The following is a 15,383-nucleotide window of genomic DNA, read 5'->3' as shown; positions in this document are numbered from 1 at the left end:
GCGCAGACAGCCCTGGCAGCCTTGTAAATTTTCACCCTGGGAAATTAGCAACAAAGCCAGAGCTGTCTCGCGGCGGCTCCTGCACTTTGCCGGGGCTGCCGGACGCGCGGAGCCGCAGAGCCGCGCGGAGGAGCAGAGCGAGGCCGCCGGCGGGAGAGGGCGGGCGGGGAAGGGGAGCCGAGGGGAGGGCGGCAGTCTGCGATCAGCGGGGAGGGAACTGCTGCTCTGCGGGCCGGCCCCGCGCTGGCTGCCCGGGCTCCGGCGGCCCCCGGGATCGCGCAGTGACCGCTCCCGCGGCTGGACCATCATGCCTGGCCGCGAGAGCGGCGCGTTCTGCAGCTGAGAGCCCGGGGCTGCCTCCAGCTCGGCTCCTCGCGCGCCGCACCGGGCCCGGGTAAGTTGTCTGGAGCCTTGGACGGGGGAGAAAGAGAGAGAGAGCGAGACAGAGCCGGGCTCGGACTGCAGCTGCCTTAAAAAAAAAAAAAAAAAAAAAGGAGGACACCTGTGGCTCTGATGCGGTCAACACCGTCACTTGGCGGATCCTGGAGGACCTCGTTATTTTAAACTTAAAATAATAATAATAATAATAAGAGAGCGAGAGAGCGAGGATCCCTCCCTCCCCCCTTTTTCTTTTTTTCTTTTTTTTTTTTTTTTCAAACAATGCTTCTTTTTGACCTTTCCCAAGGAGAAGCGCAACCGAGCAGCCCCGGCGCTTGCTGAACGGCCTCCCCCTGCATCGCTTCCTGGAGAAGGTAAGCGCGGCGCGGCTCGGGCAGGGCGCGCGTCCCGGGGTGATGCTCCGCCGCCCCCTCCCAGCGCCCCACAACTTTCGCCTGCCCCGCCAGGGTCGGTCTGCGGGAGGGGGATCTCCAGGACACCCGAACTCAACGACGATGGGCCGGGCAGCCGGGACATCTCAAGTCCGACTCTCGGAGAGAGGCAAAGTAACACCCGGCGCTGCAGCATCGCGGCTGCCCCGCGACTCCTGGGGGCCGGTGATGGGGTGGCAGAGGAGCTGGGCAGAGTTGGGCGCTGGGGCGCGGGGAAGGAAGGGGGGTCGCAGCCCTGGGCGGACTCCCGGCCGGCCACCTGCCTTACTTGCAGAAATGTGTGCCCCCCTCCCCCGGAGTTGAAAGGACTCCCCCCCTCACCTTTCGCTTCTCGCTGACACTTCTGCCCCTTCCCATGGTGCCATCCTGACAAATTGCCGTCCCCGATCTCCCCCCTCCCTCCCTCCAGAGGGAAAAGTGACTGTTAGGGTGGGAAGGGGGGCGAGGGTGCCGTGGGGGCGCAGAGCTGCGGGGAGAAGTGGCCCGGAGCGAGGGGGCTCCGTGGAAGACGGAGCCCGGGCACCTCCTAGGCTGAGCTTCAGCCCGATTCAGCACATTTTTTCCCGGAGGTTCCCCAGATTGCTGTTATGAAATCCAAGTCAGATTTATGATCTTTTTCATATTGAACACGATATGCTATGCTAACGCTGCATGTGACAGTTTAATCAAATCCATTTGTTACCGCGAAGCTAAAAGGGGCCGCTGGGATTTTCGGATTACGGGCAGAGGTAGGGAAGCATGTGGCTTTGTCATTCGCCGTCATTTTGCACACTGCCACACTGCCTGTGTGTGTGTGTATGTGTGTGCGTGAGTGTGTGTGTGTGTTAGTGCGTGCATGCGTGTGTGTGTGTGCGTGCGCGCGCGTGTGTGTCTGTGTGTGTGTCTCTGTGTATGTGTGTGTGTCTGTGTGCGCGTGCCTGTGTGTGTGTGCGCGCGCGCGCCCTGTCTCGTCTGGCCGCCCGCGTCCCTTCCCCCACCCCCTGCCGCCGCTCCGACCTGCTCCCAAAGTGGCTTCACAATAGTCCTCAGCGGTGCAGGCTGCGCACCAGCGCCGGGTCCACGCTTGAGCTCATAAAAAAAAAAAAAAGAAAGAAAAAAAAAAAGCCGGGAGACTCTCCCTTCCACGGCTACCTTGGGGCTTGGGGCTCATGCGAAGCTGCTGCAACTCAGGCACGCCTAAGTCAACTCATGCAGAAAAAGGAGAAAAGTTTTGGTAAGGTTACAATCTCTCCTAGATGCACTTGCCAGCGCTTGGCTCTCTGGGCTGCGCCGAAGCCTTCCTCCTCTTCCGCCGCTTTTGTGTCGTTGGGAAAGATTCGAAATATTATTGTGAGGACTGCTTTGAAAGACGGCTGTTTAAACCAATTAATCTTGCTGGGTGCCACAAATACGGCTCCATTCTTTGCCAGCCATCCCCGTGTGGCTGCAAAGACACAACCACAAAAGGCTGGAGCATAAACTCGGCAAGGGATTCTTTGTTAGAGTGTATGTATGTTTCTTATTTTTTTTTTTTATTTTGCATGTGAGCTGCATCAAAATTGAACTCAGTCTTGCAAATCTCTTGTTGGCCTTTGCCAAGCACTAGCACTTTGCTGCCATGGTAACTGTAATTAAACTGATAAGAGTGGAAAAATGTCAGTATCTCTGAGCCTTGCAGCTGCATTGGAGAAAAAGGGAATCAAATTGGTTCCCAGCTCCATTGCTCAAAAAGGGGAGGGTGGGTGGAAGGATGGGGAGGGGGTTGGGAGTTGAAGGGGCAGAACAGAGTTAAGCAGCCCCAGCGCCTGAGATCTGGGGACATCTATTTGCATTGTTGTCCCTTAGGGGGGCTTCAGCCTGTAGGGGTGCTCTGGGCCAGTCAAAAGAGAGAAACAAGCTTTTAGGCCCAATCCCGTTTTCCAGTCTGGGCTGGGGGCAGGGGAAGAGGATGAAGATGGGCTGGAGGAGAAAAAAAAAATCTTTTGTTTGGTACCTCTTGGCAATGGAAGGGCTGTGTTGGCCAAATTCTTTTAATCTGTGTCACTGCTCCCAGCTGCAGAACCTGCATTCCCATTTTAGCATCTTCCTGAGACACCTCGTCTCTGCCAACCCCCTTTATGGATTCCCCCTTCCTGTTCTTCTCCCAAATTGTTCTCTGTGAATCTTCCGACAGGGACAAAGTGGTTTCCATTCACAGTGCGTAGTTGGTCCAAAAATATAAAAGACTGTGTGTAAGTGCTGCAAATCTTTTATTATGATTATTTTTTTAAGCCCTTGTGTGTTGTGGAGTTGTGGTTACTTTGTTGTGTTAACTACTAAAGCTGAGACTGCGCGGATGAATGGCACAGAACAAGGGACATAATGGAAGCAATCAACCGTTAGGCCGCCGCACAATGCAATCCAGGCAATTAAAAGCTCACCAGAGTTTAAATGAAACGGTTCTACTTATTTCTGCACAGCACACTGCACAGGCTATTATTTATGTCTTTTTTTTAATTATGATTTCCCTTAAACTGTCAAATAACTCAGAATGGCAGGGTCTCAGAGGCAATAAGAATTTCCCTCAGAACAATTTACATGCCAATCTAAAACTAGTTATGAGTGCTGATGTGCTCTGAGTAACTTGTGAAATGTTCCTCCGCTCTGATCATGTAACTCTACCCAGACGTGCTCTGCCGGATGGTGAGGGGCGACTGTGGACCGTTTTCTGCCTTTCAGGCACATGGTGATACGGTGGCTAGGAGATAGTTGTCTTTCTATAACTGTTAACTTGCGGGGATTCGAAAAGAGTTCCTCTTCCAGAAAAAATGTGCTGATGGAGGACCAAGAGACAGTACCAGGATGGAGTGTAAATTTTCAAACTCCTTTTCTGCCCAAGGCCAAACAGAATGTAAGAGTTTCAAATATTAATTGGCCTCTGAGTGCTAAATTAAAATGTCAACACAACAAAAACATTTTGTGAAGACAAGCGGGGTGGTGTAACTTGTGCCAAATGTTGGTATTCCCTCCCTCCGTTGTAAAGCATTTAGAAAAAAAAAAGACAAAAGGGGGAAAAAATGAGCTGACCTTCTAGGCTAGATGAGAGAGATCAACACAACTAAGGAAAATGCAGCTTAACTACAATTAAGAAGGATTAAAAAAAATTTTTTTTTCAGTCTTAGGGTGTGAAAGGAGAATAATAGCCTCAGAAGGTGAATAATTAGAATAGCCAGTATTGATATGTTTCTGAATGGTTTCAGTAACACAGCCCAAAATGTCATTTAGCAAAGCCAGACGACCCTTCCTCCTAGGTATGTGGTTAGCAAGCACTGGGGTATGTTTTGCTCCGTAATTAATGGACTTCATAGCTTGTGGAACTTGGCTACAAGAGGGTAACTAAGTTCTGATCAAAGAAACTTCATTTGTTAGAAGTTCTCAAGACTGAGCCTTCACAGAGCCATCAAGGGTTTTGCTTAATCTACACTAGCCCCTCGGCTCCTTCAAAGGAACAGACGGCCGGCTGGCAGAAGCCCACCTGCTTTTGCATGGCACAGGCCGGCTGCTCAAACCGCAGCCCTCAGGGCTGTGCAGAGGTGGCAGGAACACCAGCCATCCAGCTCCGTGCCACCACCCGTTTCCCTTCTGCTCCAGAGCTCGGCCACCCGGCCCGGCGGGGTGTGGTTCATGTATGATTTTCAACCAGAGAAGTTTCTCAGCATTGAGTGTCTGGGGTCTTGCTGTCTCTTATCAGTGGGATTCAAAGAGATGGTGAAGGTCATGCATGGGAAGTCGGGGAAGGCTTCTCTGTTGAGGTGGTGGGAAACCCACAGAAAAGGCCCCGGATTACAGGTTGGCATTGCTTCCTGTGGAAAGGAGCCGAGTGCATGCACAGTTGATGTGTGGGGCTGAGTTACAAACTTTAAGACCAGAGACGAGGCATAAGAGAGCCGTGGGCTCGCCCGGCTTGGAGGAAGACCCTCTAGGCAGGGGGGTCTCCTTGCTTCCATAGCACCTTGATTCTCTTGTGGGTTTGGCTCCTCATCTGCCAGATGAGGGAATTTGGAATTGCTGATGTCTACCATATTTACAGTGCTTAGAATGAGTTACTTGAACAGCATAAAGTTCTGCATAGTTGGTTATGCTTTTTAAAAAAAAAAAACTTTTATGAGCACTTTGGAAAGAAAAAGTCAAAGATGAATGTTCTTTCACTAGGAAAAATGCCAGACCAGTTGTAAAACTCGTAGAACCCAGGTAGGCACCTGATGATGAAGCTACATCTCCAAAATATATACATTCCTCCATGTCTAGTATAGTATACATGATAGGTAATATATTTATAGATGTGTGTCTATATAATTTGGCATATATTTATATCTTGCCTTGTTTTCCCCTATAGAGTAAATAAGGATATTTACTTTTTTTAATGATAATGACATAGTCATACACTGTAGTTATACATAAAACAATATTGTATATAGTTGGTAATTTGGTATGAATAGAAGCACTAAGATGTGTGAGTGTGCATTTTAAAAAAAGTTTTTAACACAGAGTACTTTAAAAGATCAAGGGCACAGAAGGAAGTATCTGAATACAAACATCATATCGGACTGTTGAGCTGATTGGTGCACTGTGTACTTAACTGTAACCTCCTCTCCTGCCTTGTAAATTAGTGTAATCCCCTAAACCATCAAGCACACAGTAAATGAAATTTTTACATGAGCGAAGAAAACTCGCTGTTGATTTTCCTTGATTATGCCCCCGTCCTCGTTTGTGAAGCGGCTTTCTTGGAAAGGTGGTTAGCCCGCGCGTGTCACATTTTCTCTTTAAAGGAATTCTTCTGTGTGGTAAATGGGGACCGCTGTCAAATAATTCACTGCAACTTAACTTAGTGTGCATCCAGTGATTCCTGAGGTTCGTTTGCCACGTGTAACTTTAAGGCTGACTTCTAGGGACTTCTTCAAGTTCGAGCCTTTTGATTCCAAAATGTAGTTCGATTTCAGGACAGTGCCCACTTGAATGCAAATAGAAAAACAAAAACTTCAACCCTTCTTTCTCAAGGAGGCAGTTTTGAAAACCGCATGTTGGCTTGAGGCACTGGGTGGGGGGCGGAGGGTCTTTGGACTGCTTTCCAGGGCACCCAGCTCTCTTTTTTGTTTTTGTCTCCCTTCAGGTATACAAATGCTCTCAGTCCAGCCAGACACCAAGCCGAAAGGTTGTGCTGGCTGCAACCGAAAGATCAAGGACCGGTATCTCCTGAAGGCACTGGACAAATACTGGCATGAAGACTGCCTGAAGTGCGCCTGCTGTGACTGTCGCCTGGGAGAAGTGGGCTCCACCCTGTACACGAAAGCTAATCTCATCCTTTGTCGCAGAGACTATCTGAGGTAGGAACGCGTCTCGCACGCCAGTGATGACTGGATTCCATTTCAAAGACTTTTGTCAGTGGGTTTTTCTGCTGTTCCCGTTGCTTCCTGCCAGCCTGGTAGGTGTGGGCTGGGCAGCCTTCATGATGTTTCCAGGTGCCTGGCTCTCCATGGCCAGCTAGACGCAGGCTTCTCTCGGGCTGGCTGGGGCTGATTTGGATGCTCTGTTTAAGATCGGTTCTTCCTCCATCCCAATGGCCCATTTATGTCAAAGATGTGTTTGTAGAAAGGGGCGTTCTAGATCTATTGTTAAAACCTAGGGACCAGCCAGATTGGACACGACCTGAAGCTCTTCCTCTCTCGGTTTCAGATTTTTCAAGTGAGCTTGATGTTTCTTAACTGGAAATTTGTTAGCATGTGTGCGGTAGACTTTGACCAAGTGTGAGTGTGTCAGCTTCTCTTCCTAGCACTCCTGGTGGCCAGGGGAGGGTGATCACTAGGCAGCGTGGCCCAGCAGCTTTGGGGAAAACAACCAAGATCTGCCCCATTGTGGGGGAACCATAGTCTCTCTCTAAACTGGGAACATCTGGGGCAATTTCAGGACAATGCAGATGTTCTTGTTTACGAAGCCACGGAGTCGTCTAAACTTGTTTCCAGTCTAGAAGACCCAGCATATGAGCTACCATTTAAGAAGCGTGAGTGGGCTTTTAGGACAACTTTTCTGACTCACTTCAACTGCAGATTACTTATGTTCATAAAATAGGATCTATTGCATTAGAGAAGTGATAGATGGCATCCTTTGGATTTTCATATTTAATATGATTAATCATTTTTTCATCTGGCACTCAGCAATTTATTTTGAATTTTCTCCCTGATGAGACAAATTTTATCCATCAGCAATAATTCCTTCACCCTCTCCGACTTTTGGGGAGGTGTTTGAGAGGGAATAATTTGCTGCTTCTTAGTCTATAATTCAGTTATTTTCAGTCCAATGTAATCTGTACATATAAAAATATATCACTTGATTAATGGCAGCTCCAAGAGGGTGAATCCGGTATTGTTTATCAACTTCTACTCTTTCCCCTCAGCTGACAGCCTCATGACTAATTATGACCACTTGTTACTTCTTTGTGTTCCAAGAGCACAGAATACATGCAAGGTGCCAGTAAGGGGAAGTGGCTCCCGAGAGCTGAAACGTCTGCCTTGGTGGCAGCACAGCTCATCGAGGTGACGCTACTGCAGAGACCTCGGAGAACTCCTCAGCTTGTGTTTATACTTTGCTGCAGGTTGACTGTAGGTTGACCTTGCGACCACTCACTACTTCCGAACTAGCCACTCTGCAGCTTTTGAACTTTCCTGTCGGAACATCTTTTTTCCTCTGCTCGTTCTATGGGAGAAACTCATTTCCGCATTAAGCATTGTTCTTTCCTTGGAGTGGGATCACATCCTTATCTTTATTAACCAAGAGTCACAGCTTTTCATTATTGAGTTTGAGCTTGTCTGTTTGGGTGCTACATGAGGTAGCGACTCCTGGCTATTTGCTCATGTTTTGAGGTAGGAGGGGGCATATGCCATGCTAGGAAGTAAACCCGGGTCTCTCAACTATGGAACATGCCTCAGCATATTGAGCTATTGCTCCAGTCCTTGTTGCAGTGTTTGATACTTTCAAAAAAAACTTTAACATGTGTTCACAGTTTCAGTATCTGACGTCGGTTTATGTCGCAACAATTCTAGAAGAAGTTTATATAGTCCAGGCAAGAAGAAGATGTTCTAATAAGCACCAAAGATAAAACATCTAAGAAAAAAGTTGTAGAAAGCCTCTGGAAATCTTTTTAAAATCTTAGGACTTTTTAAAACTGAATATAAATTTATAATATAAATTTATACAGTTGGCTTCTAGTAGCAAACAGGGATAGTAATCAGACTTATTCGGTTTTATTCTTCCTTGTGGTAACAAAAATATGTTCAACTAACATTTCAGTCATAAATAAGTGCTGCACTGAAGGGAACTTGTCAAAATAGTTTTTATATGAGATATACTTATCTTCTGTCAAAAGATCTGAATGTTGCTTTATTTGTGATATGTTTATTTACTTTCTGATAACTTCATGCCTTTAATGTGTACTGCCTTATTTGAAAAATCATACTTCATTTAATATGAAATGCTGGTCCTGATTGCCAATACATTAATTTCTCAGAGTCCACTAACCTCTTAAATTGGTCATTACCACATTAATGGCTGGTTGTTATTTTAACAGCCAGAGTTGTTAACATTTCGAACTAAGTTGTTAATAGCAAGTTTATCCCTTGCTTAAACTGAGGGCTTGGTATACTTAACAGGACTTCTTGGGTAACTAGTAATTCATGAGCAATTTATAATTGCTGAAGTGAAATAGGGGTTGGTATGTGTGTAGAGCATTGCAAGGTGTTATAGATTATGCTTCAGGTGTCAATTTTAGTTTATGTAGAAGGTGTGTATCTCAATGAAGTTGTGTTGAATGTTCAGCAGCATTATTTCTCTGCAAATTTCTGTTCGGATTCTGCATATCAAATACTGTCAAGCAAATTTTATTTACAAATTTATTTCTTCTCATATGTATTTAAAAGTGTTTATTGAATGCCTTGTGTCCCAGGCAAAATTTTTGGTAATAGACAAAATTACCCAGGGGAAAAAGACAGGTAATGCTAAAATTTTTACTACTGTTGTTCACCAATTACACAAAAATTCCAACATGATCAGATAACAAATAGTATTTGGCGGCTATTTTCCAGAGTTTTGAATATTTTTTTTCATTCCTCTTCTCATCCAGCAGTTTCCTTTCAGTATCTTGCGTGAGCAATCTTTAATCACTTAAATCCTATTGGAATGTGGTTTGGTTTTAGGTTTTGATCATTAGGTTATGTCATTTATTTAAGGCATTAATACAACCTATTGTATCTTACAGATTGCATTTCTCTGACTATATTAGTTGGCATATAAGTAAGAATATCGTTAAAAAAACAGGTTACCTGGACTAGCTAACTATTGCTTATAAGTATGATCGTGAGTTGGATAATTCAATCCGATCAAGAGAAGAGGGAAATATTTTTGTCAGTTGTATTTGATTTCCTAAGTAACTTCAACTAAAGAGAAAACAAAACACACTTCAATGCCAGGTGTTGAAGTTCTGACATTTTATTTTTGTTACTTTGAGTAGTGATTGTGATGACTTGCTTTTTCACATTCTATAAATGATGCATACATGAATTTAGATCATATGATATTTTCTAAATGGCTATACAACGTATTGTGGTAATTTGGTTTCTTTCAGATTTTTACTTCTTTGAAACACAATTAACTCTTTTATAAATGAAAAGATTTTATGAACAGAGTTACACATTTTAACAATGAAATTACTCACTTTCCATAACAGAGCTAGCATAATACATTGTATTTTTCTGTAGACTATAAAATGCACAGATCTGATGACAGACAGTTTACCAGTTTGGGGATTGTTCTCTGTCTTTAAAAACTCATTAGATAAAGGAACAGAAGGATTGACTTTTCAAAACTTCCTCTATTAACACGCTTTCTGACTTAAGCTATGAAGTCAATCTGCCCATCTACACTTATATGCCAAAGCCTAGAATATATCTGTTAAAAATGTATCCAACACATATAACTTTTTATTTTTAAAAGTTGAGTTTTTGACAAATTGCACGGGGAAACATCTTGGTTTCTTGAATTAGAACTTAAAAGCAATAGAATTTTTTCATTGAATTGATTAAAAAGAACTGTATACAATATCAAAGTGATAAAAATGATGTTTATAAGTTTCCAGTCATTGCTAAACTATCAACCTTAGTTTGGTTTGGAAGATATCAATAAAATAGCTAGTGCATAATCAAAGTTTTAAAATGAGGGTTCTATGGCAAGGGTTAAGGAGTCAAAATGAGGAGAAAGAACAAAAGACTTTTTAACTTGGAAGCAGTGAAAAATATGTACTTAGCTTTCAAGGTATGGAGTGATATTTGTTTTTTTTTTAAAGGCTGCAACTTTTTACTCATATTTTAAGCAGTAAGGCCTGTTTGTTTATTTGTGTACGTGTGTGTGTGTGTGTGTGTGTTTTAATACCTCTATGAATGATTTTTTTTTTAACCAGAGACTAGTCAAAGCTGTTTGCTGTGGTTTGTGACATAAGGCTGCTTCTAACTAGCTCTTTCTCTATGAGAAGCTGAAAATGTCTTAAGCAAAATTTAATGCAATTTGCCATTTTTATAGGAGGATGATTTGTTTAAATTGAAACTACGAGGAAAGAAGGATGCTTCATGCTCCACCATAGTTGCCAATTAACAAAAAGGATTTGAAGCTGCTATGCTGACTACAAATTTTATATGCTTTAATATAATAACTTTAAAATAGAAATTAGAATTAAATGCTACATAGAGCATCTACCTGGCACACACAGATCAAACATGACACTTCTAAATTTTTAAATCAGGTTAAACTTGTATTAGTACATAATTATAGCCTTAAGTAAATAACAGTATGTTGTCAATACACTACTTTATAATCCTGAATAAAATGATCATTTTTTCTTTCATTATCATTTTTTTAATATTAAGCATTTGGATATATTTTACCCAGAAAGCAGTACATTATTATTACTTTAAAGAGTCAAAAATTTTATTATTTTCAATTCTGTGTAAACTTCAGCATTTATATTAAAGGAAACTCCTCCCGAAGAAATGGTTTTCTCTATAAGCTTTATTTGAGCTTTTTAACAGTTTGTTACAGTCCTAACTTTTGTTACATTTAAATTTCTAAGTTAAAATTTGGGCATGTAAGAATCACACATTAAAATATGTAATTATTTCACATATTAAAATGTGTCTGTTAAAAATATTGTTGCATTCCTAGAAAATTCTTACAGTCTTATAAAAAGTGGAACTTTCAGTTCATTTTTCTGTTTATAATAACAAAGTATTATTGAATTCTACATAAAGCATTTTTAGACACTAGGTTTTTCAAGAACCAGTACAGACCAGGAGTGGTAATTTTGTTCTGTATAATACTTCTGAAGAAGCATTAGCGAAAAATGATGAATTCACACCAGATTTCCTCAATGATGACTCCCTTTGCAATAATTTTGACTAAAAATCATTTAATTTACATGTAGAATTTATTTGGTGATCTATCTATAATACTTTTCTATACTTAATTCTGTGACATGAGATATTTTACCAAAAATTGGTCCCCAAAGTATTAAAAATCAAGAAATGCTTCATGCTTTTTCCAAATCTTTACAACTTTAAAATGTTTTTATAAAACATGGAATACTTAAGTTGGATAGATTTTACACATAAGATAGACAAGTTAGACATACCTGACTTAGCAGAAAAATATTCTGTTTCTACAAGTATATTTAGGATTAAATGCTTCTGGAAGAACTACATTTGAGAATTGCCAAAATTGCTTATTTTGCACTTTATAAATACATAGAACTCTGGGAAAGAATCTCTATTTTTGGTTGCTCTTAGAGTATATCAAAGTAAGCCAGCACTTCATTTATAAACTCACCATTAACTTCCATTAAGTGACTAATAATAAATTTTAATGCTGTGTTTTGACTGCATAAACATAATTTATTAAGGAATCTCATTTTCAAAAATTTGCTGAAAGTAGTAATTTTGTAAATGGTTTTGATGAATATATATACTACAGAAATATATTGCATAGCTTAGTTTTGTGCCTCACATAAAATTTATATAGCTTCAACAACAAATTGCACCAACCTAAATTACCATTATGTTTTTTCTTCATTACATGTGAGGCATGGAGATTTTACTTTGGTATTTGACTTAAAAACATCTTTTAGCTCCTATTTTTCTATTCAAAATTACAAACTGAAACCTCAGTCGATCTTAAATCAGTTAGCATTTCCTGTCTTTATCAATAAGTGCTAAAGTATATGAATTGTAAATGTGAGACAAGATTTTGAAAGAAAGGAATTTTAAAAATAGCAATATTCTATTCAAGTGACCAGAAATTTTTATGAATTTTTGTTAGTTATGTTTCATCAATATATTTTTTCTTTTTTTGCTTTTTGAGTCACACCCGGTGATGCATAGGGGTTACTTCAGGCTTTGCACTCAGGAATTACTCCTGGCGGTGCTTGGGGGACCATATGGGATGCTGAGAACCAAACCCATGTCGGCCACGTGCAAGGCAAATGTCCTATCTGCCCCTATTTTTCTTTTTTAATCAGATGACAAAAAAAATTAAGCAGTTGCTTTTACTAATACAAGGAATTTCCCCCTGTTCAACATTTGAAGAGCAATGTGTATTTGTAGGCTCTGCATACAGAGAATAGAGTCTACGTAATATTGGGAAAATGTTTCCTTTAGTCATAATGAACTTTAACCAGATCACCATAGTTTGAGAGCCAAATTCCTAATATTATAGACTATCTACTTTTCTTCCCTAACCTTGTTTATCTCCAATTCAGTTTGCCTCAGCTTTGAGAGAATTTGTTACTGTTCTGTTTCTGTGCCTACTCTCATATTTGTTTTCATGATTAGCCAATATGCAGTTCATTTTTTCAAGATATTTATAAGAAATTTAATTTGAAGGAAGTTTATACATTGTGAAGCAAGATATATGGTATTCAGAATTTCATTTGTAAGGTTTCCGTGTGGGGGGGTGGGGTCGGTGTTAGGGTTGCTTTAGGAGAAGAGTGGAAAATGGGCAATATTCTTGTATCAAACCCAGTGCTCCTGCACGCAAAGCATTGACTCCAGCTCTTGCAGGAAGCTCCCTGGTTCCTTTGTTGGCAACTTTAAAGAAATTTATTTTGTTTAGTGGTATTTGGGGGGGGGGGAAGTTAAGGGGGCACAGGGCAGGTGTCCCTTATTATAATAATGGACAATTTTTCTGTAAAACCTGGGAAGATATGAGCATAATTTTTAACTAATTTATCACATATAATTACTGTGCCTACAATCTATTCACATTACGCACCTGTGTCATTTTGGTTTTATTCCCCTGTATATCAAAATGATTTTTATAGCAAGACCAGAGAAATACAAAAGGGTACAGCAGGTAAGGCCTTGCATGTGGCTGACCCTGCACAGGACTAACCCAGGTTCAAGCCCCAACACCCTCTGTGTCCCCCAAGCCCACCAGGAGTGATACTAGTGCAGAGTCAAATAAGCCTTTGATGCCAGGTGTAGCATCAAAAGAAAAACAAACAAAAAATTAATAGCCTGTTCCCTATCAAAAACTCTCCTGGATTAATGTAAAGATTCTAAATCTTTTTTTTTTTCTGATATTTTCTCCTATCATAGCTGGTTACTTGTCTGGGCTTATTATTATTATTATTATTATTATTATTATTATTATTTCTGTAGGTCATGGGCTCCTTCCTAGGCTGTACTTGACAGGCTGGGTCAACTTCCAGTGGTATGGCCAACTAGGGAAAATGATTCCATAGTATTTGTTTTTGCTTTTTTTGGGGTGTGGAGGGGGGGAATTCAAACGTTTCTAGTTCTGGACTTTACTAGTTTAGAATAAAATAATAGGAGATAAATAGTTATCATGGAATAATCTGGTGCTTGTTTTAACATTGGAAAATTAACATGGAGCTGCTTGTTTTACTTATACTCCAACAAGTATGTATTGTGATTCAATTTAATATTAAAAGCTCTCCAATTGGACCATTTGGAAAATAAAGGACCCTTAGGAATTAAAATATTATTTGCTGAGGAGTATACCAAAACCGTATTTAAGTAAGACTGTTATTACTAGTATAGATTAAACCCATCCTATTAAAAAAAGGAAATTCTGCTTCAGTAAGTATAAATATTCGATATGATAAAACTTAGGAAAGGGGCAAATAACTTTGTAAAATTAATAGTATCTGAATACTATCGAGAAAAATAAATTCTCATATTGTTTATGCTGTAGCATCTTAAGTAACTTTAAGCAACTTTAGCAGGAAAAGCATATTTGGGGGCATGATTAGTTTATCATTTTCTACTTTAAAAATCACACCAGGGCTTTTGTTTCTGGTTGCAATTCTAATTGCTTATTATCCTTGAGATTGTTTTCTTTAAAAAAATTAAAATGTGGGGGTAGGTAGACGGTACAGCACAATCTGCGCATGCTCGGTTCCCAGCACTACTTGATTCCCTGAGCATTGCCAGGTGCAGCCCTGGAGTCCCCGTGTCCCACCGGGAGTGGCACTGGAGACCCCAGCACTGCTGAGGTGGCCCAGAGATTCCCCACTGGTACAGTCCATGGTTCAGTTAGCTGAGAGCCGTAGGACCCTGGACCTCCTGAGCATGGTTTGGGGACCCCCAACTCCCCCCACAAAATTCAGATTTTTTTTAGAGTAATGTCCCCCTGAAAGTGCTAGCAGCCCACGGGATATTGCTGGGATATTGGATTGGGGACATTTATATTCTACACCGTGCATCCTACAGTTCTATGTGCCATTTCACTGGCTCCAAGTGAACACTCTTTTATGCAAAAATATAAGTCCTTTTGGTCATTTCTAGTATATGCTTTCCATTGGCTGGATCGATAACACAGATGGTAGGGCATTTGCCTTATACGCGGCGGACCTGGGTTCTATTCCTTCATCCCTCTCGGGGAACCCGGCAAGCTACTGAGAGTATCCCGCCTGCACAGCAGAGCCTGGCAAGCTCCCCGTGGTGTATTCGATATGCCAAAAACAGTAACAACAAGTCTCACAGTGGAGATATTACTGGTGCCTCCTCGAGCAAATTGACAAACAACGGGAGGATAGTGTGACGGTCTTATATGGTCTTTTGATAGACTTGCTCACCTTACATGCACGTGCGTGTACACACACGATCAAGTTCAAGATGCTTCCACTTTAATATACTTTAGAGCATTGAGCTTGATGTTTGTTTGCATCAAGCATTTAATTAAAATATACCCTAATCTGTGACTGCATGTTAGAATGGGTTAGGTGAATGATCACTGCCTCGCTTTTGCTTACGTGGTTGGGAATAAGGAAGGCAAATAGGAACAACAATACTCCATCCAGTGGGCAGGTTCATTTTTATTTTACAGGTGAGAAGTTAAACTATACCGTGAACATAATTTTAAGATGGCTTACAATTATCTGTGATTATCCACTGAGGGATCATTTATGCTTTGGGAGTATAAAAAATATGTTATTAAATTGTCTTAAAACTTACAAACTATTTGCTATGGCCCTATTAG

At 41.4% G+C, this 15,383-nt stretch overlaps 1 protein-coding gene and 1 long non-coding RNA gene across 8 annotated transcripts in view; one reads left to right on the top strand and one right to left on the bottom strand.

The window, feature by feature from the left end:
• The window catches only part of LOC129399117 (uncharacterized), a 6,855-nt gene extending 4,917 nt beyond the window's left edge, over nt 1-1,938 (bottom strand). Inside the window, exon 1 of the long non-coding RNA XR_008626943.1 lies at nt 1,827-1,938. This is a non-coding gene — a long non-coding RNA (uncharacterized LOC129399117). The remainder of the gene's footprint in view (nt 1-1,826) is intronic.
• LMO3 (LIM domain only 3) overlaps nt 1-15,383 on the top strand; it is a 64,935-nt gene that overhangs the window by 3,111 nt on the left and 46,441 nt on the right. For 4 of the 7 annotated variants that reach the window (XM_055118158.1, XM_004611290.2, XM_055118155.1 and 1 more), the window contains exons 2-3: nt 686-752; nt 5,959-6,172. In XM_055118158.1, coding sequence (XP_054974133.1) covers nt 5,967-6,172 — 206 coding nt within the window. In that variant the 5' untranslated portion in view covers nt 686-752; nt 5,959-5,966. Of the gene's footprint in view, nt 395-685; nt 753-1,721; nt 2,044-2,091; nt 2,316-5,958; nt 6,173-15,383 lie in introns of those variants that run through there. The other 3 variants (XM_055118157.1, XM_004611288.2, XM_055118154.1) reach the window with 3 other exon arrangements.

Source organism: Sorex araneus, chromosome 10 (assembly GCF_027595985.1).
Source record: "Sorex araneus isolate mSorAra2 chromosome 10, mSorAra2.pri, whole genome shotgun sequence".
NCBI lineage: Eukaryota > Metazoa > Chordata > Mammalia > Eulipotyphla > Soricidae > Sorex > Sorex araneus.
This window is presented reverse-complemented; position numbering and strand designations above follow the sequence as displayed.